The following is a 26,639-nucleotide window of genomic DNA, read 5'->3' as shown; positions in this document are numbered from 1 at the left end:
CATGACTCATCTCACCTTCCCCCTTCACTGTCTTATACCCTACACTCTTCTGGGTACTTTGTGATCTAGTAACACTGGCTTCTTTACTATTCCCTGAACAAGAAATTCTACCTGGACTTAATTTTCTGACTATCACCCATGCTTAGAATGCTCTTCCCTCTCTTTTATGACTACTTACCTCTCTGGCTTCCTTCAAATCTTGACTAAAATTCCACCTTCTTTAGAAAGCTTTTCCCAGTTTGACTTAATTTTAGTTTCTTTTCTCAAGCTATTATTTCCTATTTACCCTGTATAAAGATTGCTTATACATATGCATATTGTCTCCACCATTAGATTGTGGATTCAGTGGGAGCAGAGAATGTCTTTTTGCCTATTCCCAATGTTTAGCACAATGCCTGGTACATAATAGAAGCTTTTAAAATTCAATTTGATGAACATTTATTAAGCTTAACATTTATTGACTGGCTACCATTTTTTCTAGCCTGTAGGAAGTATTTAGTAAATGTTTTTTAACTGACTGTTTACTCTAATCAGAATAATATTTATCATTGAAATATTGATCAACAGCATAGATGGAGCAGAATGCCAATGAGATTGAGAGAAACTGAGCAAAACAAAACAGAGTTAGGGAAACTGTATAATTAGCTATTGGGAACATGAAGTTTCACTGGCAAGTAAAGATATAAGTGGCAAAGCTAAATTTTCAGAACGGTTGGCTTTCCTAATTATAATTGAGAGAACTTATAAGATGTTAAATATGGAATGTGGTTACATATCTGAATGTTATACCTAACCATGAGACTCAAGTTGAACCTTGAGCAATGTATCTTGAAATAATGAAAATGAGTTCTTTCAAAAGCAAATTGAATAATTCTGTGGGTCAAATACTCCTTAGGTTAGGCTGTGAGTGGATAGGAAACCAGTGTAGTTTTGTCCCACAAACTCAAGTGTCCTAGGTGGCTAAATTTCCAAGTGGAGTTAGAAAGACTAAAACATGAGCAATCCAGAAAAACTGGCCATCATTTGAGGTTTGCTGTTCTATTACCACCTCCAGGAAAGAGGAATAACCCATGCAGTGACTCTTTTATGGATCACAACTCAAGCATGCTGTGCTGGTCTGCTGAAAGGCTTTATAGCTGTCTGTGACTAGTCATGGACAGGTAGCAACAGAAGACTATTTTTCTACATCATTTCCAACATCAGCTTACTAAAGGAGAAGTTTCCTGGAAATATCCCAGAAGTTCACTATCCCTCCCAAATAGTTTAGAGAATAAACCTTTTGGTTTATCCTCATTTTTTCAAGTGTCTTGAAAAAGCAGTAGGTTATTTTATTGGTGCTTAATGTTTTTAATTAAAGTCTTATTTCAAAAAAACAGAAAGAATGAACTTGGAAACCAATGAAAAAAATTTACGAAGTTGGTTGGTTTTTTCTTCTTCTGATGATTGATCATGGCAGTATAAGAATATTAAAATTTTTGACTTGAGAACAGGAAACTAAGTAATTATTCTTTCCACTGTGTAGAAGTTTTGGGACCTCCATAGCCAAATGGATACATATATCTACTTATTCACATGACACCCTGGCGAGACCAAAAAACATTTTCTTGCTCTCATTTTTTAGCCAAAACAACCGAGACAAAGAAGTTATATGAGCTGCTGAATGCCACACAGGAGGTTCGTGGCACCATTGGAGCCAAGAAAGCTACCACAAATTTACAAACAGCCAAAGTTCATTAATGTATGGTCTAAAGCTAAAGAGCTAGAATCTCTCTCGCCTTCCCAGGAAAGGAATATTCTATTCATGCATTGTCAGCCCCTTTGGTACAACTTGGACATATGTCTCTCTGCCAGCCTTATTTCCCTTTATTGTACCTTGAAACCACTCTGACTTTCTCTTCCAACTTGGATAACATATGTACCGTTTGACTTTATGTAACCCCAAAGGATCAAGCTAGGTTTGCGTTTTTTAACCACAGGCTTTAGTTATATGTATTGGTTGATTGAAAACAGATTTTCTTCATAGTGTATATTTGAAAAGAAAAAGAAACACCAACAGATGTTTATAAAGCCAAAGAGTGTTAGATTCTAGTTAGTAAGGTGCCTTTTGCCCACTAGCTTTAGAAAATGCACACATAAGACATTGACCCTCCCAAAGTTTATATAGCTCAACAAACATCTCAAATTTGTCTTTGAGTCTTTTCTAGAAATGCCAGTTTCTAGCATTTCCTGCTTATAGTGAGTTAGCTTTTGAACTATGTTCCAGGAAATGATATAAAGATGCCCTAATATTCATACGAGGAAATTAATAAAGAAGCAAAACATTTTGACTTTCCATAAAGGTTTCATATTTGGCAAGGAATTACTAAAATACCAAAAAACCTCAACTTCTTTAGATTGAGGGTTTTTTCCTCTGCATATGATTTCATATATATATATATATATATCACTAAATATTTGCCAATTACATGTTAAAAAAATTAACACCCGTTTTTTAACATTGAGTTTCAAATTCTCTCGCTTCTTCTTTCTCATCTATTCCCACCCTTTGAGAAGGTAAACTATATGATATCAATTATATATGTGGTCTTGCAAAAAACCCCTACATTAACCATGTTGCAGAAAATATGCACATGCACACACAAAAAAAGAAAAGAAAACGAAAAAAGAATGGTTCAGTCTGCACTCAGAGTTCATCAGTTCTTTGGAGATAGAATGCCTTATGACTTCTTAAGTAATGCCATTGCTTTAAAAAAAAAAAGCTGGCATTCTATAGTTATTCTTAATAGGAATCGCTAATTAAAAGTAAATATAACACAATGGAGAAAAGTTATAACACTTTGGTTTGAGGTTTTTTCTTCTTTCTATATTTAAATAAACTGAGGTTTTAAAAAGTTGCCTTATTAAACATTTTCTGAATTTTTGTCTCTGTGCACATGTTTTGTAGACTGGACCTGTGGTTTTGTAGGATTGTAGATTAGAGCTGGAAGGAACCTTGGAGGCCATGGAGTCCAACTCCTTTTTACATATGAGGAAAGTTAGGTCCAGAAGAGTTAGGATTTGTTCCAGTCATATACACTATAATGGATAAACACTGGCATAAGGAGCTCTAGGAGAAGACTACTAATGGAGATTGGTAGCTCACCTGCAACTTAGAGCATTAGTTTCCTCGAAGTATAATTAGGACTATGTAGAGATACCAACTAATGGCAGGTAGGTTTTCTCTCCTCCTTTTATTTCCTCTCACCAAGAAGAAACCTCTCTAGCTTGAACCAGGTATTTAAACAAAGCACAAATTAGATGTTCTTGACTTTTCTAGAATCCACTTAAATCTATGACTAGAAGTTTACTTATATTTCGGAGACTGAAACTTAGACTTATGTTTTATTATAACAAATATTTAAAATAAATTTATTTATACTTTCTTTAATGGTTTTGTATGAATTTTATTTGTTTCTAATAATGTAATAATAGCATTGTGTTTGAATTTCCTGAATAGTAACTATGCGTCCAGCACAGTACTAGGCATCTAGAAGATTTAAGTAAGGTAGCATTATGATAATACATGTATAACCAAAAATAAATTGCTTATCATCTCCAGGAAGGGCGGGGTAGGAAAGTGAAAGAGGGAGACAATCTGGATCTTATTAACTTCAGAAAATGTATACAGAAAATTGTTATTATATATAATTGTGGAAAAATAAAATCACTTTTGCAAGTAATTTAAAAATTAAAAAAGGAAAAGTAGCATTAGGAATGGAATACTCTTTATACATGAGGGAAAATAAATGAGAATGAATGAACAAAGAATCTTCATCAGAAGAGAATAAAAAATGTCATACTTCATTGGGAAGTAATTATATAAAATATATAATGAATAAAATAAATAATTAATCCTTTAAGTAGTCCTGAAAACAAGGAAAGGTACTAAATTTGGAGGGGGACAGGGAGAAAATTACTTTCTTTTTGGGGAATAAGGGAATGATTCACAAATAAGGAGATATTGAATTGGGTCTCTCAGGATAGGTAGGATTTTAATAGGCAAAGTTTGTGGGACTTGAATACCAGGCAGAGCATGGACTTAAAGCTATATAGGAAAAAGGAGCCATTGTGGTTTACTAAGCAAGGGATTGACATGATGAAAGCTGGGTTGAGGGAAAATTAATCTGGCAGCAGTGGGAAAAAAAAGCAGCAACCTCATTAGCATATTCAATTAGACATGCCATGACTCCAAGTAAAGAATGTCCAATGCGCAAATTTCTAAGCATTGCAATGCTGGGAAGTTTTAACCCAACTTCTTTTTGCTAACCTCAAATCCCCAAATCAACACTTGTTAACAATTCCAATTTAGATGGGGACATATATAAATCAGCTAACCTTCTTCCTTTCTAGCTCATGACCTAGAAAATAACTTAGAAATAGATGCTCAATTAGATCTCCCTCAGAGAGTCAAACAATAAAAGGTGAAAAAGAAAAAAAAATAGAAGGATCACATTCGTATATTTCTAAGAAGTTCATTAAAATATAACCTTCAGGAAATGTCCGGGCGTGTGGACCTTTTTGAATACTGTGCAACTGGAGTAAAGTTCCATCTTTGATTTTTAGAAGGAAAGCTCAGACACCAGGTTACTGTGGGGATGGCATTTGATGTGTAAACTGACAATTCAAATGATACAAACCAGTAAAGATTTCTTCTTCTCACCCCCATCCTTTTTTGTTTTGCCTCTAAACAGCAAAACTTAGAGAGCAACCTCACCAACCTTATTAAGAGGAATACTGAACTGGAAACACTTTTGGCTAAACTCATTCAAACTTGTCAGCATGTTGAGGTAAGTGTCTCTACCAAAAAAAATTGTTTTTTAGTCTTTCTGACTTAATCAGGATCTACACTGTATGTACAAATGCCAAGCTTTAAATATGCTTAGGAAGAACAATTTGAGTAATATTCAAAGGATTTCTGTCCTAGCTACATTATGGCTTTTAGAGAACCTCCAAGGATTTCCAGATTCCCATTTATAAACCAGGAAGACTGTGAGGCTCAACTCAAAGTAACACAAAAGCAAGTTGTTTTAAGCCTTAATCTTAAATAAAAATGAACGGAGATCATAGTTTGACATTTGGAGAGGACCTTTCAAGTCATCTTAGTCCAACCCCCTTCTTTTAAAATTTTATTTATTTGCTTTTATTCCAACCCTCCCCTCCCCTTCATTTTGAAAAAGTGAGGTCCAGAGATGTTGACCACCTGGCCCAGGTCACATAAAGAATAACTGAAAGAACCAGGATTGGCACCTAGACCTTCTTACTCTGGCTCAACACCCTTTCCATTACACATGCTAATAAGAATGTTGTAAAAATTCCTTCAGGGACTTCCATTCCCCCAGTGGCAACCTTCCCTTAAGCCATTTTAATCAGCCACAGAATCATAGAAGTTTACAATTGAAAGGAATTTTTCTGGCCCTTGTAGATTGAACTCTCAAATTCCATTGATGGAGGAGTGCTTACAAAGAAGTGTCAGACCACTGCACAGAGACCAGATTACAATATGGCTGGGAAATATTTGACAAAATAAATAAAAATAGAATAATATAATGTTGATGTGTGATTTTCTAGGCTAGATATTAATCCTATAGATTCCCTGGGGTTTGGAGTCAAAAAGACCTGTTAAAATTTGGGGACTTGTGGATTATATGACCCTGGGCAATCGCTCAACCTTTGCCTGCCTCAGTTTCCTCAGCAATGATATAAATTAATGTAAATTATTATTGTAATTTATCATAATTTATCATAATTTTAATATTGTGTGATTTATTATTATAGTATTATTCTAATCCTATATTATAATTATTATAATAATTGCATAATGATTTAAAATGAATATTAATTCAGAATAAGAATATAAATTTAAAATAATAGCACCTGTGAAAAGCAGAGGAGATTGTATTTGTAAAGTGCTCAGCACATTGCCTCTTATATAGTAATCACTATATTAATGCTAGTTATAGTTTTTATTACTGTTGTCATTGTTACTATTATTGTTATTTCAGTCCTCACAGGGTTCCTCATGTTTGTTACTGACCCCCCAATTCCTATTTGCTCTAGACATCCCTTCCTTATCTCTTTGTAGGGCATTTCTAAACTATGAGAAATGTTATAGGGGAATTATACTATTACCATGATGCCTCCCTACGGTCCTGTATTATATGAGATGGCTGAATCTACAAATTCAATTGAATCCATCCATTCTCCTCAACTTTTAGAGTTGGTTAGAGGACTGAGGTGTGAAGGGATTTATCAGTGAACATGCAGCTATTATGCATCTGCCTCAGGGAAGACTGAGCTCAGGCTTTCCTGACTCTGAGTCCAGCTCTCTCCCATGAATGACAGAATTAATTTCTGATTTTGCCATTGAGACAGTAAATCCCAGAGGAGATGGAGAAACAAGATCTGGATCCAGCTGGAGGAATCTTACTAAAGGAGACACAGATTGTGCTTCTTCTTGAAGATGTTAAGGATCCTCCTTTCCAAATTGATTTGAGGACAGAACATTAGTTTTGGCCCTGTGACATGCCATCAAAGACTGTATCTTGGCTTCACCATCAAGCTTTTATAAAAGCATCTCTAAAGGCAGTTAAGTAGATAGAACCCTGAGCCTGAAATCAGGAAGACCTGAGTTCACTTGCAGCCTCAGACACATTAACTGTGTGACCCCCCCTGGGCAAGTCACTTAATCTCTGCCTACTTCTGTTTCCTCACCTATAAAGGTGACCTATCTCCCAGGTTTAATGTAAAGATCAGATGAGATAATATTTGTAAAATGTTTTTAAACCTTTAGGTACTATTTGAAAAGTAGCTATCATTGTTATGAATTATTATAGGATTTAATGGACCTCCAGGTTTTTCATACTCAATAATGACATTTGGAAGGAAAAAAATGTTAATGGCATTTTTTAAAGAAAAAAAATCCAGTTAATTTTATAGTTAACATAAATAGCTTTTAGGTTTACAAAGTGATTAATGTATATTGTTGTCTCTTTGACCTCCACATTTATTATATGAGGCAGATGCTATTAATAATAATCCTATTAAAATAAGTAATAATAATAATAATAGGTAATAACTAGGTAAGTTAAGTTTGGAGAAGTTCTTTACCACAATGTTACCTACCATGCAATGGTTTCTCTTATATCATAACTATTCTTCTAAAATGGTGGAAGGAGTATCCATATGGTGAAATCACAAATTCTAGATTGAGTAAAAGTGGAGAGGAAGAAAAATTCAGATTTGGATTTGATTCTTTCATTGCCAATGTGCCACCTCAAACAAGTCACTTAACTCCTTTGGGTCCATGCAAAATGAAGGGAATCAGTCTAGATGACCTATAAGATCCTTTCCAGTTTCAAATCTATGCTGGACCAAGCTGTGCAAAGAAATGAGAGCAGGGCACTTTTCCCATGTATTGGTCTTTCTGCTTTTGTATGCCAGGTTCATAGTGGACATAAAAGCATCTGAAGGGTCCCTCCCATCCACTTGCCTCATTCCTCTTCTGATTTATCAATTGGGCCCTTTGGCAGCACAGAACTAGACTGAGAATGGAGGGGAGGATGAAAAGAGAAAGAAAATGAAATGGAAAAACAAGAAAGGAAGGAAAATGGCACAAGGTTTTTAAAGACGAGCCAGACAGCCAATCCAGTTGCTTCCCTTACTCCAAGCATTGTTCTAATGATCAAATGAAACCCAGCTCCTTGATGATGTGAAGAAGGGACCAAATTATAGCCGCAGAGTAACAGATTGTGGTGCTCACATTTTCCCTCAGTCCAACTTTCCACAGCAGGCTTTGCCAATTGCAAGTCTCTGAAGAAAAGCATGAGTGCAGTGTGATTAAGCTGCGGTGTAAATAATAATGAAACTATCCATAATGTTTTCATTTATGTTGAAAAGGGTGAATGTGTCTTAAAGGAATGAAAGAATGGGGAAAATCGAATGATACAACTGTCCTATATTTCTGTTTTTATGATGTGATGGCATTTTATATTTGAGACAATAACAAAGAGTTATGTCTCCTCAGTTAAAATTACCTGAGTTATATAGAGGAGTCTTGTAAATGTTTTACGACTTTGGTCCATTTTTACATTCAAGTAAAGCCAGCCTAGTTACCAAAGTATCAACCTCTGGTTTTCATTATTGTCTTCAGTGATTTCAGATCAACTGGCTTGCTGTTGATTCATTACTAATATTGTTTGAATTTACATAGAGTTGTTCCTCTTAATGTTTATATAAAATTGCATTCCTGTTAAGATGAGTAATTCCCAACTTTTAGATGAAGGTTTCATTCAGAAAATTTACAAGGGGCTTTCATTCAAGAGATTGTGTTTGATTTTGCTCTATGTCCTCAGCTTTGCAAATGAAGCTGTTATTGACTAGATCAGAGCACAATTTGTGCCAGATAAGTAGTAAAAATGTTTTCATTTCCTCCATTTTTTTTAATGCTCTCTCCATACATCCCTTGGGAAGAAGGTTGTTCCCATAGATGCTCGTGAGCTGATGCATGTTGGAATTATTTAAGAGATGCACTGAGTTAGGTGTTACTGTAGAGATAATGTTGGATTTGGAATCAATAACATTAAAGTTTAAATACTGTCTCATGTTTATTAGCTGTGAGACAGTGGAGCAAGTCACTTAGGTTTCCCCAGACTCAGTTTCCCCATTTGTAAAATGAGGATAATAAAGAACCTATCTCAGTTGTGAAACTCAAATGAAATAATGTAAAGCATTTTGTAAAACTTAAATGCTAGATATGTATATTTGAAGGCTAGATATTTATAAATGCTAGATAACATTATTATTAGAATCATACAGAATAAATCAAGACAGAAGAAAACCCTGATGAGGACATGAGACCTGTTTTTCTTTAATTTTGTTACTTTTGGAGCCTCATTAAAAGACACAGTGCTAAGTTTTGAGGCAAGAAAAACTGGGTGGTGGTTCAAATCCCAAATCTGACACTGATTAACTGTGTGACTCTGGGCAAGTTACTTAACCTCTCTCTTCCTCAGGCAGCTCCTTCATAGCTGGATTGCAGTGTTCTTTGGCAGAGACAGTTCTCACAGTACAATCATGGATTTAGAGCTAGAATAGACCTCAGGGGCCATCTGGTTCAATGTTTTCATTTTTTAGATGAGAAAATTGAAGCCAGAAAATTTAATTGATTTGCTCAGGTTTGCATAAGTAATAACTAGAAGAGCCTGGATTTGAATCCAGATTCTCTACCTCTAAATCTAGTTCTCTTTCTTGTATCTCATCACTGCTTTTTTTTTAAAACTGATACTACACACACACACACACACACACACAAGTTTTAATGAAAATATATTAGAGTTGTAAATTAATATTATCCCTTTAAGCCAGAAAAAGGAAAACTTCTAGTAGCTTTTAACAATTAACAATTTTGTTTTATTAAAATAGAGAGAGTAAAAGAATATAGTAAAATGAATATAGTAAAGGAAGGAAATATAGGAAAGAGGTAGAGAAAGAAATTGCCTAATACCTAACTAGCTATCCTATAACTGCCTGTATCTGCCTATTAACTGCCGTTAGAGAAAGTCCAGCCGATTACCCTTCAGCTCAGCTCACCAGGCAGAATATATATATATATATATCCTTATTGCTCTAGAGAATCGTTTTGCTTTCTGGATGAAAATTGTAGCTTTCTTAGGAATTTTTTCTTTATAATGTGGTTCCAAACTAATTTTTATAGGCTTATTATACTCTATTTCCATTCATGCACTGTCCATCTAAGCTGTGCTATCAGGCATTGTTTATTCTCATTCATTCATTCATTCATAGGCACTAAAGAAGATATAAATTTAAATAAGACCCAGTTCTGCCCTCTTCTGCCTCTATTATTCAAACTCATCCTGCACCATAGCTGGACCACACTTGATCCACTTTGCTACCTATTAAAGTCCAGTTCTTCTTTCAAGGGCAAGCTCATGTCACGTTTTCCACAAATCCTTCCTTAATTCTACTAGCTAAAATTAATCTCCCTTTCCTCCTTTTATATATTCTATCTATGCCATTTGTTTAAATAGTTTATTTTCCCTGTTAAATTGTAAGACCTTTAAGGTCAGGTTATCTTTTCCACAAGTGTGTTACACATTGTTCTTTAAAATTCTGACCTGGTAATTTCATGATCCCTACTTTGGAAACCCCTTCTACTGATGCGCATTGAGGAATTGTCTGAGATTTATTCTCTGAGAGTTGTCTGGGGCCCTCACAAATGAAATGGCCTGCCATGGTCATCTAGATATTTCAGAAGCAGATTATGAATTCATGTCTTTATTCAACCCTTTTATCCATCACACCAGAGGTTCTTAACTTGAGGACTATGAGATAGACAGACAGACAGATGGATAGATAGATGGATAGATGGATGAATGGATGAATGGATTGATAGAAAGATAGATAGAGGGAGGGATATAGGTAAATAGATGAAGCAGTATTTCAATTTGATTGGCTTCCTTCATAATTTTATATATTTTATTCTATTCATTTAAAAACATTATTCTGAGAAAGAGTTCATACATAGGTTTCACCAGACTCCCACAGGGAACCTTGGCATAAAAAAAAGATTAAGAACTCCTTCTCTACAGTATTCTGTTTCCTATGTAGTATGTAATCATAGTTGGTATAAGGGCTTAATTATTGTCTTTGAGATTCAGTTGAATTAAATAATTTTAAGACCAGGCATCTTAGTTGACTGAAGAATGACTATGACCATGACCATCAGTCTCAACCTTAACCCTAGGAAGCCATCTAGGTGCTTCACAACTTCTTTAATAAGAATAATCAATGAACATATATTAAGTGCCTACTTTGTGCTAGGCATTGTGGTAAGCTTTAGTGCACAAGGAAGAGCATTGACTTAGTGAAGAAATCATACTACTTTCAGAGAACTAAGCAAAGTCCCATGTTCCATTGATGGTGGGTCAATATTTTCTGTGTGTGTTAAGTATGAGTATTTATTCCATTGTATGGAACAGTTGCCTTTCCAAAGCTTATACAAATTGCTCACAGTGCTAAAACACCAGAATGAGCTTGAACTTCCTCCTTTCTTCTCAGCACTTAGCCTTTTGGTGGGTATTGCCAGTATTTGGGAAAATAAATCTTATGCCAGCTGGAACCCTTATACTTAGAAAGGGTGGGGAAAACTCCTAATGACAATAAATCAAATCACTGAAAACAAATCCTTCCAGTTGAGGAAATGCCACTCCCTCCCAACATCCACACCCCTACCCTACACATTATGAAGAGGATGACAATGAAATGACTTTCTGATTATAAACTCTAAATCTCCTTGGAGACCAACAGATATTCATTCAGATTTGTGATTTGATAAGTGGGAACTAGATATTTTAAGAGGTCATGGGCAGAAACAATTTGAAAAGAAACCCAATAAATTGTTTATGAAATTTGGTAAATAGGCTTCTAAAAATCTAATAAATTTGAGATTCTCTTATTTGATTTTCATCAAAAAAGAAGATTTACAATAAATATCTCTTGTCAAAAAAAAAAGAACATATCATATTAGGGATTGAGGACAAACTTTGAAAAGTGAGCAAAATGTGGGTTAGGGCTTACTTTTGTTCAGTCAGTCCATATAGGCAACGGAGGGATTGTTTAACTGTTTCTTAATATAGAAAGTGTGTTATTTTTCTCCTGAAATTAACAGCTTGGCAAATTTTTAGACTCAGCTGAAATTGGAATCTCACTGTCTTTGATATGGTTCCTTCTGAGGGTCTAAGGGTCATAATCCCCAACATGGCATCGAACACTTACATCTGCCCCACTGGTTGGCAAAGTCTAAAATTCATTGTGGGATGTTGAACAAGAGAGAAAGTACATCTGTTTCCCATACTAATTCCAAATAAAGTCCAAAGCAAGTCTACTGTCCTCGCCGAGTTTCAATTTCACATAATAATCTCTACCTTGAGCATCCTTTCCCAGACTACTTTGAGAAATTATGATTGGCAGAGACTACTTTGGCTATTGCTTTGAGGTCACAATTTGTTTTCAAATAAACTATTGTTCTTTACTCTATTTTTTCCTCCCAAGTAGGTATACAGATCCTGATTCTCTCTAATTTTTTAATAGAACATTTGCTTTCTTATTGTGTTTCTCTGAATTTTTTTTTTCATCACTAGCTGGTACACAGTCTGAAAAGCCCCTTGTGGGTGAATTAAGTGGCATTTAATGAGATCTGTGCTTAGACTAATGTGTCAGATGATTGTCCCTGCAAATAAACAGATAAATCAGATGTTACAGTAGCTTGTTAAGTACTTACGACAACCATCTTGGCAAGCAAATGAAGATCTCCAAAGGACTTTTTATGTAATTCTCCCAAGTTCTTAAAGCACTCAGTTGTACATTTTAAAATAAGAAAAAAATAATTGGGCTAAAAGGAAACAGCATTTTCTTTTCATTTTTTCCTTCCTTTTTTTTTAATATCAGAGAGTCTAATGGAGCCCCTGGCAATGAGGTTATTCTTGCCAAAGGACCAACATTCATACACAAAGTACTTTATCCATGTCTGGAGAACAGGTGTCTGATTTTAGATTTACTCTTCTACTCTGGGGGACAGACATGAATGTCAACAGTCATAATCTGTTGGCACTTGCATCTAAGCATCTGATTCTCAACCAATTTGACTCCATGGGAGAATGCTCTCAAGATATAATTAGAATCAGATCTTGCTCTCATTAAACAAGGCTGGCGATCTAAAACCATGCAGACCACTGCCCTTGTAGGACAAGGCTCAGTTGGGGCCAGGATGGGGAAGGGGGAATGATGCGAAGCAGATAAGGCTATATTCAGAAGCCAGCTCATTCTAGTCTAGTCAGACACCCGTTCTAGTCAAGGTCATAGTCCCAGATGTGACAAAATTAGCAGTGAGGGAATTGGGTTATACCCCGTTTCTTAGATCTAAGGAAAACTACCTTTCATGTCTGCATTCTAAGTTTGGGTTTCTTGACTGCTATATCATCTCAGAGGGTATCCACCCTTTGTGTCTTTGCACAGACTGTCCGCTTTGTCTGGAATAGTCTTCTTCCTCTTGGAACCCCCAGCTCTTTTTAAGGTCAAAAACCACTTTTTTGAAGAGACCTTTCCTAATTCTCTCAGTTGTTAGTGTGCACTCATACCCTACCTCTGTGCCTTCAGGACTTTGTGATTTTTCTTTAAACAAATATTCTCTAATTTTTCATCTATTTAATATATCTCCTCCCCCAGTAGAATCTAAGGTCCTATAATGTAGATACTTTCTACTGGATTTGTAGTCTAGTTTTAATTATGATCCTGGCACATAGCAGATGCTTCTTATTCATTCGTTTCATTTGTGTCTAATTCTTTGGGATTCCATTTGAGGTTTTCTTGGCAAAGATACTGGAGTGGTCTGCCATTTCCTTCTCCATATCGTTTTACAAATGGGGAAACTGATGTAGACAAGGTTGTGTAATTTTCCCTAGGACACACAGTAAGTGTCTGAGACTAGAATTGCACTCAAATCTTTCTGACTCCAAGTCTAGCACTTTTTATCTACTATAGCATCTAGCGCCTAACTAAAGCTTACTCATTGATTTTTTTTAAGGAAGGAAACAAACATTTATTTAGCATCTATTGTGTTCCAAGTACTATGTTAAATGTTTTGATACTCAAAACAACTTTGTTGTACTATACTTTGTGCTATACTTATACCCATTTTACAGATGAGGAAACTGTGGCAAACAGGTGTTTTGACTTGCCCAAGTTGACATAGCTAATAAGTGTCTCCAGGCAGATTTGAATTCAGATGTTCTCTGACTTTAGGTCCATAATAGTATTCAGTGAGCTGTAGAGCTACCTCTATTTAGCTTCTGTCTAATTATCTTGCTAAATTTTGTAGTAATATTTATGCCAACAAATAATTTTTCTCATCATTCTGTGAATAATTTCAGCTGTTGATGCAGGCTTTATGATGGAGACTTTCTACTCTGGTCCATGAGAATCTACATCCTTTTCTAAAGAATGATGCTCTCGGTGATTCATTGGATGATTTCACTTCACAAGGATGTGTGTGAGGAATAAGGATCTTACCTGAAAGCAAAGCAAAATTTAACATTGCATCAGCCCAAAATTCTAAAAATTTCAGTTTCTAAAATTCCTGTTTGGCTAATCTGTCATCTTTTACTTATCTTTTTCTTTAAGTGGAATGAATGATTAAACCCAACACTGTATAATGAGTTATGATGCCATGCGGCTTGGATTGGAACATGATAGTTTGTCCCTCTGAGGTGGAGTCCTAGCTCACATTTCTTTTTAATCTAGATTTACCATGTGAAGCATGGTAAAGTGGGAAACTCAAAGTCAGCCCTAGGCAGAAGAGAAATGAGGGAAATTATGGCATGCCAATGTAATAGAATATTATTTCATTGTAAGAAATGATGAAAGGGATGGCTTCAGAGGAACCTTGGAAGACTTATATGATGAACAGATATAGAGTTAAATAAGCAGAACCAGGAGAATAATTTATACAAGAGTGGCAAGAGGAAAAATCCAGCTCTTGGGACTTTTCTGTCATATTTGAATTCTAAAACATAGGAAGATTCCCTTTTATAAGCCTGTACTTGTCTAGGCGGCAGCAAAGGGTAAGCGGTCTTTTAGGCCAACCACGCCATGCCTGAACCTCCTGCCTGTCTTCATCTTCTCTAAGAAGAGTATAGTTCCTTCCCACTAGTCAGTAACAACCTAATTCAAGAACTCTAGCCCTCTCACACTCATCAGGCAACTACTGACATTCATCTCTAAGGATTGCCTATTTGATGACCTCTGGTCTGAGAAAGGGACACAGAACCTTAGAGACAGCCAGGTTTATTTTTACATGCATATAGTCACCAAAGTTGCTGATGGGGAAAAGAATGGGAATATAAATCCATTTTCCTCCCATAGAAGTCCAGAGGGGTAATTGAATTGGTGATGGTGGCTTTAACAAAGATGAGGAACTATCTCTTCTCACACCTTAGCATAGGTAACTCTTCCTCATTCAATCAGCAATCCTCTTCAATGCAGCTCACTCTCACTCTCAACTTCACAGGGATCAAGGGATCAACCAAGAGCCATTGGTCATTCATGTCCCCTTTGGTAAAGAGTCAGGATATATGTCACTCACCTGGCCACCCTCACACACATGCCCTAGAATAATTCTTTCCACATTTATAAAATTTTTGATGAGTATTAACTAAAATAATTGTTTTCTTTAAAATAACAAAGCTGAAATTTCTGTAGGGTCATTTGAAATAAAGAAAATAGAAATTTAACTACAATGTTGAAGTTTCTTTGAAGCTCAATTCAATTTTTTTAATAGCTAGATATCAGAGGAAGACATTCAGAGCTCTTGTTAACAGTTTTGGTCTTCTTTCAGGATAATTATGTCATCCACATATAATTTGCCTTAACAAAAGCTCAATTGTAGTAACAGTTATTTGTTCATAACAGAAAACTGAGGATTTAAATTCCTCCAAAAAAAAAAAAAAGCTTTAGGGTACAATTGAATGTTAAAGGTCTTAATGGGATGCAGTGTATTTACAGATTTTTTCACAGCTCTGCTTTGTAACTTCCTGGATTGGACATTTATGATAGGCTTTTATTAGTCTAATAAAAGTATTTTCATTATGATATAGCTGAAATACATATATAAAAGGATGTAACTTAAAGGGAAGAAGTGGGCTGTCATAAATGCATAGAGGAAAGTCTTCATTCACCTTATACAGGAGCGGGAACGTTTTTCTTTCCTGAATCCTGGGGCAGCAGATGAAGAGGAACATTTTCCTCAGACACGTTTCATGAAGGAGAAGATGCTGTAACCCATAATGGTCAAAGAGGCAGTGCAGAGTGATTGCTTCTTTGATCAGCTACTTCACAGTTGGTAGCTTCATTAGGGGACATTTCTTCTACTCAGAAATGTTCAAGAATTCATAAACTATTTCCAGAGCAAAAGTGGCAATATGGCATAACTAAATCTGGAGTGAGAAAGGACCATCTAGTCCCATCCCCTCATTTTACAGAATGAAGACACTAAGCCCCAAGAGCTGAAGTTTCTTTCCTGTCACATAAGCATTAAGGAGCAGAGCCTGGATTGAAACCCAGATCCTTTCATTCCTAATCCAGCATTCTTTCCATTCTAACATGGTGTTTAGTCATTTTAGCCATGTCTAACTCTCCATGACCCCATTTGTGAGTTTTCTTGGCAGAAATACTGGAATAGTTTGGCATTTCCTTCTCCAACTCATTTTACTGATGAGGAAATGGAGGCAAAAAGGATTAAATTACTTGCCTACTGTCTTCAGATTTGAACTCAGAAGGATGAGTCTTCCTGACTTCAAGCTCATCACTCAACAAAGATAACAACAATTAAAACAACTACTATTTTAAATATGGCTACTTAGATCTTCTAAGAATTTGATTAGTCTAAACCTACATGTGTATTTTATATATATGAGTATACATAAATTAATTATTTTGGCATTATTGAAGAATGTCAATCACCAAGCATTTATAAGGTCAAACTTGGTGCCAGGTTGGCAGCTAGGTGGTAAAATAAAAAGAGCCCTGGGCTTGGAATCAGGAAGACTCATCTTCATGAGTTCATATATAGCCTCAGACACTAACTGTGTAACCTTGGGCAAGTCACTTAATTCTGTCTACCTCCATTCCTCATCTGTAAAATAAGTTGGGAAATAGCAAACCATTCCAGTATCTTTGTCAAGAAAACCCTAAATGGGGTCCCAAGAGTTGGACACAACTGAGATGACTAAACAAAAAATTTTTTAAAATATAATAAATTATAAAAATAATATGTTGAATACAACATACAATTATATAATTATATATTATACAAGTATATTTAATTGTATAGAATATTGTAGCATTGTAAGAAATGCTGAAAAAGAAGGCTTCTGAGAAGATGGAAAGATTTTCTAGAACCAGTACCAGAACACATTAAGGAAATCAAGAAGAGCATGAAGAATCATCGAGAGAGGGGAAAAAAAGTAAGAGGAGAACCATGATGATATTGTGTTGTCTCTAAAAGCAAAAGAAAAGAGTTCCCAATTGGCAAAAGTGGTCAAAGTGTCAAAAACTGAAGAGAAGTCAAAGAGCTTTTTCCCTAAAGGTCCTTTGTATTTGGCAGTGAGGATGACTTTTTAGTTTCACCTGAGGGCTTGAGGTCAAAGGAAGAGAAGAAAAGTGTGGATACTGAGAAAGTGGAGTCATTGCTTATGTACTACTATTTAAAGAAAATTGACCGTGAAGGAGATGGATGCAAAAGATGAAAGGAGAGATAAATCGATTAGATTGATGAAGGCTGAGACCTAAGAATTTTTATATGTGGATGGGGAGGAGCCAGCAGAGAGGTAGAAATGAAAAGCTTGAGAGGCAGCATGGTCTATAGCACATAGGGCTTAGAGTAAAAAAGATCTGTGCTCCAATCTTGCTCCAGACACCAGCATGCGACTGTAGACAGGTTCCCTTAAATCTCTTTGTACCTTAGTTTCTTTAACTTTAAAAATAAATAAGGCAGTTGAACACTCAGATAAGTCCTGTGTACTAAGAAAAGGGCAAGGTAGAGTCTATCAGTTGCAGAATGACTGAACAAATTATGTAACATGAATATAACAATATTATCACACTGTGATGAATGATGAAAAGGGCGACATCTGATAAACATGGAAAGACATTTTAGAAGTAACATGAAATGAAGTAAGTAGAACTAGAACAATTTATACAACAGCAGCAGTAAAGAGGGCTAGGTAGGGTAAGAAATCTGGTCAATGTAACCAGGATTCCAGAGGAAGGTGATAAAAAATGTTCCCTACCTCCTGGCTAAAACTCATGTACTGAAGATGCAGAATGAGACATATATTTTTGGACATGGTTAGTGTGGGACTTTGTTTCTCTTTATTACATATATTTCTTTCTAGAATTTTTTCCATTGGGAGGGAAATAATTTGGGAATCTTCCACTGAGAAGAAAGCAGAAGGATGCTTAAGATCAGCTTAAAAGTTACATGATGAATTTATAATATACTTAAGAAGAAAAAGAGTTCTGCAAAGTAGAGTTTTACCATTACATGTATAATCTTCTGCAATGTAGATATGCAAATGCTGGTTTTATTTGAAGTTAAGTTCAGAATTTATAAAAAATGAAAGTAAAACCAGATCATTACTGAGCCTGATCTGTGTCCTGCTCATTTCCACAAATGAATGCATAAGGGGGCACTGGATGAAGAAGGGGCCTTAGAGGAACTGTTCTAGGCTGCTACAGAAGGTGAAACCAAGAATATTCATCAAACAGGGTTGTGTGTTTTGTTTTTTATGAGATAAAATCCTTTTTTTTCATTGCCTATTCTCATAAAATAATGGTATCAAAGTTATAATGTTATAAAAAAGGAGCACAACTTCTATGGCATTTCTGAAATTTCTTTGAACCCCAACTATCTCTAGTTCAAGTAAAAAAAAGTAATTTGTTGGAACTCCCCATCCCAAAAGGAATTTCCATATAAAATGAAAAATTAAAATGCTAATATCTAATCAGGCTTTGACTACTTAAACAAAAGACTACTTTTGGCTTTTGCAGAATAAAATATTTTTCCCTTCTGTTTTCCATGAAATAGGCTTAGAAAATTCTTCTTGTTTGTGGTTGAGGAAAAATTAGAACTATGCTGATGGGGTACTCCCTTAAGGGTTCTATTAAACAATAAAAAGGCTTTGTTCTTGGCAATAATACTAATGCCGGCAATGTTTTCATTACCTGGCCTGGTGCCTTCTTTTTCTGATTTTGACAAACTGGAACTTAGCTCATTCCCTTTCTGTAACTGGCAAGTAAGAAAGAAGGAGAGAGAGAGAGAGAGAGAGAGAAAGAAGGGAAGGTAATCCACCAGGTTGGCATGGAAAGCATGTCTTCTCCTGGGCTGGTCAGAGCTGCCATTTCAAGTAATCAAAAATAAAACCTATCTGAACTCTTTGGAGTAGTGTCCATTCAGAATTTTTACAAAGCAATTTTTTTTAACAGTGCAACACAATTTAGCTCATGACTGAAATCTTAGGCTAAGACTTTAAGCAACTTTGAAAATGAGCTGAGGTGATGGAAAATCAAGGTTATTTGGAAAGAAGGTAAAAAAAACAACCACAAATTTTGTTGTCCAGGTACCTGGATTTCATTTATTACTCTTCCAAACAAAATCTTGCCCACTATTACTCATATTTAGCTCCTGTTGGCTTCATGGTAAGTTACAGATGAACACCTGTATGTAGCTTTTGGCCCTGAAGTCATGCATGACCAAGGTCAGAATATAAATGCCTGCCAAATACAAATCCCATTTGGCCTCATAATTAGTCTTTAGACTATAGAGCTACGGGGAAATTAGGATGAGGGTAAAACCAGCTCCTGTTCTGCCCTTCAATGGAGCCCATCAACCAAATCAGAAATGTTGTGGTAGCTTTGAATATCAACATTCCACCAAGAGAAAGGACTTCCCATGCTCCATCTGATCTTGCTTTACCACAGGCACTGTTTCTTTCCTCTTCCCTCTAGCCTTCTCTTATTTTTTTGTAACTAAGCAGAATGCAAAACAAAACAAAATCTGAAAGCCACTCTTGTATGTGAGTGCTCTGCAGCGGTGACATTTCAGAATATTTATTAGGTATCATTTGTGGGTGCTTCCTGATTACAGAATAGAACCTAACATTTTGATGGTTTATTAAAATTTCCAGTATTTTCATTGATATAATCAGCCCTATTTAAATTACAAGAGCAGGGATCAAATTCATCCCCTGAAGCTTTACAGGAGAGTAGATTTCATCTGTACCCAAGTAAACCAAGCCCAGATAGGGGCCCAGTTTCATATTTTTCCAGTACCTCATGTCCTTAGGAGTTGGGGCAACAGAGAGAGAGAGAGAGAGAGAGAGAGAGAGAGATTTTTAATGAGAAATGACATATTTGAAAGTGACTAATATAATAGTATTTGATAGATGCTTCCCCTCCCCTGTAGAAGTCTGCCTTCCTTTCCCTGCCCAAATACCATTCTTCCATCCCCACCCCCCAAATAATACTCAATATTTATGTTATTCAGGAGGCTGTTTGCCCAATTGGTAGAGGAAGACGGAGAAGTTAAGCATTTAATGGGAAGTCTGGATTTTTTGGAAACTTATTGGAAAAAAACCAGTGGAGAATGAGTAGCAATGACAGATTAATTGATGAGTGTTTTTTTCCCCCTCATTCTTTGAGCCCTGGCCCAGAAGGAAGGGCTTATATCATTTGCTTCCTAAAATATGTGGTTAATAAGAGAAAGGAAGGGAAGAGTTTATTGTTTTCTGAATGAATTATGTGACACCTACTTATCTCTTCACTTTGTCACTTTGGAATGGAGCTTAGCATTTTTTTTTTAAAGTCAGGGGATCAGAGAGATTCTGGTGGTGTTAAGCTGAAAAACCATGACATTGAACTCAGACAATTTTTCTCCTGGCATCGGGGGGGGGGGGTCAAACTTCCAAAGAGCCAAGAGTTAAAGTAGTTCATATAGAAGTAGAGATGATGTCATGCATTTTTATATGGAAAAATTAAAAGCAATCTTGAAAGTGTACCATCAATTTCAAACTGAAATTCAAGTTGTTGATTGCTGGCAATTATTTATTGCTTTTTCAGTCTCTCAATAGGGTCCTTGATATATCATGTTATAGTAATGTTCCTTTAAAAGAGTCTATTATAAAATATTTCTCCATAGTCTGCTAAGATTAAATTGGGTCTGAAAGTTCTATAATTGGTCAGCCTTCCCTATTGTCTGTGTTATTATGATAGGTTTATAAATATTCTGATTCCTATTTCTCTAAGGTTACCTTCCATCTACTCTGTAAGCACCATCTACATATCTTTTCATTTCCATGTTTTCTCTTTCCTAATAATGTAGTCTCCTTGAAAGCATTGACTGCTGTTACCTTTCTTGATATACCAACATGTTGCATAGTGCCTGGAATGCAGTAAGCATTTAATAAATGCTCCTTCATTGACTGATGCCAGAGTACCCCTAGTTCTGGAATTTTCCATTGCAATTCTATGTTTGGGTACTTGTGAGTCAGAACTTTTTTGATCCTAAGATTGTTAGTTTTCGTTGAACTCATTTCTGTAAGTATGGAATTTTCACGGAGGATTAGCACCTGTGTTTTTCAGGGATGCTCATCCATTGTTGGTGCCCACCTTTCACCTTATGTTCAAGAACCTGTAGCATGTGCAATGGCTTGTAAAACTTTGGCCACATCAGGTTAAGGATAACCTCAAATCTATCAATGAGTCTACCCCAAACATGTTCACTTGGACTTCTCCCAATGGAATGGGCAGATGAGAATAATTTGTTTCCACAAAGGAGTCTGATGCAGGCTCTTTGGTGGTCTTAGAACTTGGTCAGACATAGAAGAAGACAACGTCTTCTACAGAAGGGTCATTGTCAGTAACCCTTTTGTCTTGCTCCTAGACTCTGAAGGACAACTTTTTGTATCGCCGTATACAGTGGTCTTCTACGAAATGAAGGACAAACAATATTTATTGAGCACCTTACTTTAATACTTGGACAGATGATGATTTCATTAACTTGTGGTATTGCTGCCACCAATCTCAACCCTTCCTCTTTAATAAATGTAAGGATTTTTAAAAATTATTACCTCTCTTGGTACCACTTGTCCAACCATTCCTTTTCAGACTCAAAATAACTCATTGACTCTTTCACATCCTGTAACTGTAGGTTTACTTCAAGTCACTGCTCTGGGCTCCCTCTCTCTTCTCTCCATAGACCTCATCAGCTTCCATGAATTTAAACATCATCTCTATCCAGACAAATCATACATCTCTGTATCTCTGTCCTGAACTCCAGTCCTGTATCATGAACTACCTAGATAGATATTTCAAACTGGATACCCTGTAGGCATCTCAAACACAACATGTCTAAAGCCAAACTTATTCATCATTTTCTCCAAATCTACTCCTTTTCCAAACTTCCATATTTCTTTTGAGAGCATTACCTTCCACTTCCACTAGACTCTCAACCTCAGTGTCATCCTTGACTCACCATTCTCACCTCCCCCACACATCCAATCACCTGCTAGACATTGTCATTTCTTTATACATAATACCTCTCATATCCCTCCGTGTCTTTCTGCTAAAACAGCCTTACAACTCTAATTCAGTTTTTCATCATCTTATTGTTGTTACTCAGGTGTTTTAATCACATCTGACTTCAAGACCCCATTTCAGAGTTTTCTAAGCAGAGATACTGAGGTGGTTTGCCATTTCCTTCTCCAGCTCATGTTACAGATGAAGAACTGAGGCAAACAGGGTTATGTGACCTGCTCAGCATCACACAGCTAATAAGCCTGTCTGATACTGGATTTGAACTCAGGAAGATGATCTTTCTCATCATCTAGTATCTACACTATTGTGATAATCTTCTATTTTGTTTGCCTATCTTAAGTCTATCACCTTTCTAAGTATTTGCATGTTGCTGCCAAGGGATTCCTGTATTCAACAAATTCCACTGGCTTCTATTACCTCTAGAGTCAAATATAAGTTCTTTCAGCCTTTAAAGTCTTTTCAGAAGCTTGCTTGACCCAACTGCCTTTCCAGTATTATATTGTTCCCTTTCACACACTATGATTCAGGCAAAGGAATTTTCTTACTGTTCTTCATGTACTGCACTTCTTAATCCCTAGGAAGATGAGGGGAGGAGAGAGGTGTTTTCAGTGCTTTTAATTCCCTCCTAAAACTACTTCCAATTTACCCCCAAGGATATCTTACACATAATGTAGTTTGTCTTCCCCTTTAGAATGTGAGCTCCTTGAGGGCAGGAACTGTTTTTGCTTTTCTATTCCTATTCCTCACTCCAGTGCCTAGCATGTAATAAGTGCTGAGTTTAATTGAGATAACCACAGCTGTGCATTAGAAAGGTGACTGGGCAGTAGTGAATGAAGAAAGAGAAATGATGAATATATTTAGAAGACTATTATAAATCCTGTAAGAGATCACGAGAGTAGAGTGTCAGTGCTAATAAAAAGAAGGGACAAATTCAGGAGATCCCATGGATAGAACAAGTTACTTAGTGTCAGAGAACCAGGCAGACTATTTTAAAAAATATATAAGGTCACCTTTTTTGCTAAAAATTATTCATGAAAACCTTCAAGCTTGACTTAACATAATGTAATGCACTTTGGAAATAGAGTTCTCATCTGTTTAAAGGTTTTTGTTTTGTTTTGCTTTTAATCCACAGAGTCATTTAAAAGTGGCTGTTTACTTTGAATAGCCTAATGTATGGCCTGAGGGTGTTTATTACTTCTAACAAGTAATTCACTCACCCTCTGGTCACCATCTAACACAAATGTATTTAGCCATTTTTTATAGCCTCTTGCAAACTAATCACTTCAGGCTTTGAATTTTGGAAGACTATTTCCTGAGATTTCTGGTGGGGTTTTTTGAGATACTACAGAACAGAAATAAAGTAGTGTTCCCTTATAATAAAGCAACTTAGCTACCACATATGGCAAAAACATAACCCAATGAATTATGTGTTTCTCCCCTCTTCCAAAAATAACTTAACCAAGCTGGTTATTAGAGTTCTAACCACTTTTAATACTTGTTATCATTTTGGTTGATGATGAGATGTGTGGTCCCATCATGGAAAAGAGAACTGAATATGAAATCTAAGGACCTAATAGCAATTCTGACCCTTTTAAATATGCATGAGCACTGTGGAGTAGAGTGGGAGAAAAAAAACACAACTTGGAATCAGAGAACTTTAGTTTATTTCCTCCCTCTGCCACTAACTGTGAGTTATCTTGAGCTACTTCACCTTTGTAAAGTGAAGGACTTATTAGAACAGAAGGCTTAGCAGTTCCCTTTGACCATGGTGATGGTCTAATCCAATCCCTTCATGTATAAATGAAGCCCAGAGACATCAGGTTTCTCAAAGACCACACAAAGAGTTACTGAGACAGCCAGCATAAAAATCCAGTTCCTTTGGACTCCCATCCTAGGATTCTAAGACTAAAGATCAAGAAGGGATAATAGCATCATTTCACTGAGAGCCTGCCCTGTAGCTCCATGAAGCTGTAGCATGCCTAGTAGTCACACTTGGTAAAAACCATCTTGGCAAATAAGCCAAATCAGGTTGAGGGTAACTGACAGGGTTTTTAAACCTAAAAGGACATGGATTACATGAACAGGAATATAATATAAGAAAGCTCAAAAGAAAAGGAGGAGCTAGGTTGTGAAGCACATTAAAAACCAAATCGAGGATTCTTTACTTGATTCTGAAGGGAACTAGAAACCATGAACATTTATTGAGTAGTAGTGTGACATGGTTAAACCATGGTTGAAAAGGATGTTTAGATTTACTCTGGCAGAATGGGTAGAGGAGAACAGTTTGTTCCAACAGCCATGAAGGTGGTCGAAGCAGGCACAGTGGAGAGCCTAGCACTTGGCCAGATATTTAAGACTCCAATGTCATCATCCACCATGTCCTTGGCCATCAGCAGTCATCCTGACTTTTGGCTTGTCCCAGGACTTGGATAACTGATGATTTTGTGCAACTCTGCCTCACTTAAATTCAATTTACTTGCAAGTCAGGACTCATCCCACAATGTCATTTGTCCTCTCAGAAAAAAAGATAAGCAATAACAATCCTTTATTGGGTTCCTCTTAAAAATAAGAGTTATAGAAGACTATTCAGAGATATGTCTCATATATATATATATGTATATGCATATATATATACATATATGCAGTAGTTACAGAAATCTCAACCTTTTGTGTGTGTGTGATGGACACCATGACAATCTAATGAATCCTATGAAATACTTATAGTATTTGTAAATGCAAAAAAAATTCATAAGATTTTAAAGGAAGCCAATTATATTGAAATACAGCTGATATACATACATACATAAGTATATGTGTGTATGCATAAATACAGGGCATTGGTTAAGAACCCCGGGTACTCTTTCCAAACATGCCATGTCTTGAGCAGATCTATTGATTTTGAAGTAGAAATCTATTGTGTCGCCAGATTATTTGATAATAGCTTAAAGTGTGTCCCTTTCAAGGAGATTTGGACTATAAAATATATATTTGGACTTCATAATAGATCAAAATTATATATTTAAGGAACATGGGTCTGTTAGGGAAATTTCAAGCTCCAGATGAGAACAGGAGAGTCAGGGAATGTTGAAGCCTTACTTGCAAGGAGGGAAGGACAGAAAGAAGGAAGAAGGAAGGAAAGAAGGAAGATAGCAAGTATTTATTAAGTGCCTACTCTATTCCAAGGGCAGCTAGACAGCATAGTGGATAGAATGCCAAATGTAGATTCAGGAGGATCTAAGTTCAAACCCAGCCTCAGACACTTAGTATCTGGGCAAGTCATTTACCCCCCTCCCCTCTTTTTTATTTTTATTTTTTGCTACAGTTTGCTTATCTGTAAAATAAGTTGGAGAAGGAAATGGCAAACCACTCCAATATTTTGCCAAGAAAACCCCAAATGGGGTCATTAAGAGTCAGAAATCAGTAATGACTAAATAACACTTTATTTCAAGTATTGTTCTAAGTGCGTCTACAAATATCTCATTAGATACTCAAAACAACCCTGTGAGGTGGGTACAGTTATTATCCCCATTTTACAGTTGAGGAGACATCACTCTGGCCAAATTTGAATTCAGATTTTCTGACTGCAGACACGGCATTTATTTACAATGCCACTTAGCAAGCTTCCCTTTGAGATAATCTGCCTGACAGCCCTATTTCCCATTTTATTCCTAAAATTCCAGTTACTAACACTGTCTGAAGTCAGCATCTACTAAAGGAATGAGAGGGAATTTGACCCTGATGGTCTAGCAGAAGCTTACTTTCATTACAGAGGGAAAGATGGCTGCAATCTAAATATACATTCAGCTAAGTTGCGAGTGTAGAGTTGTCATCGCATATTTTTCCACTAGTGTTTGTGTCCACATTTTGCAGACAATATTTCTCAATGTTTGACACCCTCATATGCCTGAAATATGATCATGTTTACGCCTCAGACTGAGTATTCTGCGGCTGAGTTGAAGACAAGTCCAATTAAGAGAGCCAGTTTTTAGAAATAATACCATAGGAGCCTTTTACAGACTGAGAGAGAACATTTCACAGGCATGTAGTCCTCTTTTATGTGCACGTGTAATTAAATACTTCTGATGTTTATATTCACGTGACAAGGAGCTCCACCCGTTGTTCAACAATACGATAACACCACCGGGCTGCCTTAGTTAGCACAGAGTCGTCATCTTTGGGCACAGGTGGGCTTTTCAGAAAGGGCTGTGAACCAAACATTCTGGAGAAATTAACTACACATTACCATTTCATTTTAATTGTATTGGTAAATTCTAAAACTATATATTTTACAATTATAAACAAACCCAAGTTCATAGGAAAGAGACTAAATCTCTCACTGTCTTTAGGAAGGAATGAAAAAGAAATTTGGTCACAGAGGCTAGTTATTGGATTGGCTTCACCTAATGTTAAATAATGTGACAGGAGGAATGGCAAGG

The 26,639-nt window shown here is 36.2% G+C and overlaps 1 protein-coding gene across 6 annotated transcripts in view; it reads left to right on the top strand.

Annotated features, from left to right (window-relative positions):
• MID1 (midline 1) overlaps window positions 1-26,639 on the top strand; it is a 453,084-nt gene that overhangs the window by 367,292 nt on the left and 59,153 nt on the right. For all 6 annotated transcript variants that reach the window (XM_007500937.3, XM_056808078.1, XM_056808079.1 and 3 more), the window contains exon 3: window positions 4,731-4,826. In XM_007500937.3, the coding sequence (XP_007500999.1) occupies window positions 4,731-4,826 (96 nt within the window). The remainder of the gene's footprint in view (window positions 1-4,730; window positions 4,827-26,639) is intronic.

This window comes from Monodelphis domestica, chromosome 8 (genome assembly GCF_027887165.1).
Source record: "Monodelphis domestica isolate mMonDom1 chromosome 8, mMonDom1.pri, whole genome shotgun sequence".
In the NCBI taxonomy this organism is placed as follows: Eukaryota; Metazoa; Chordata; class Mammalia; order Didelphimorphia; family Didelphidae; genus Monodelphis; species Monodelphis domestica.
Note: the sequence above shows the minus strand (reverse complement) of the source record. Positions and strands in the feature narration are given on the sequence as shown.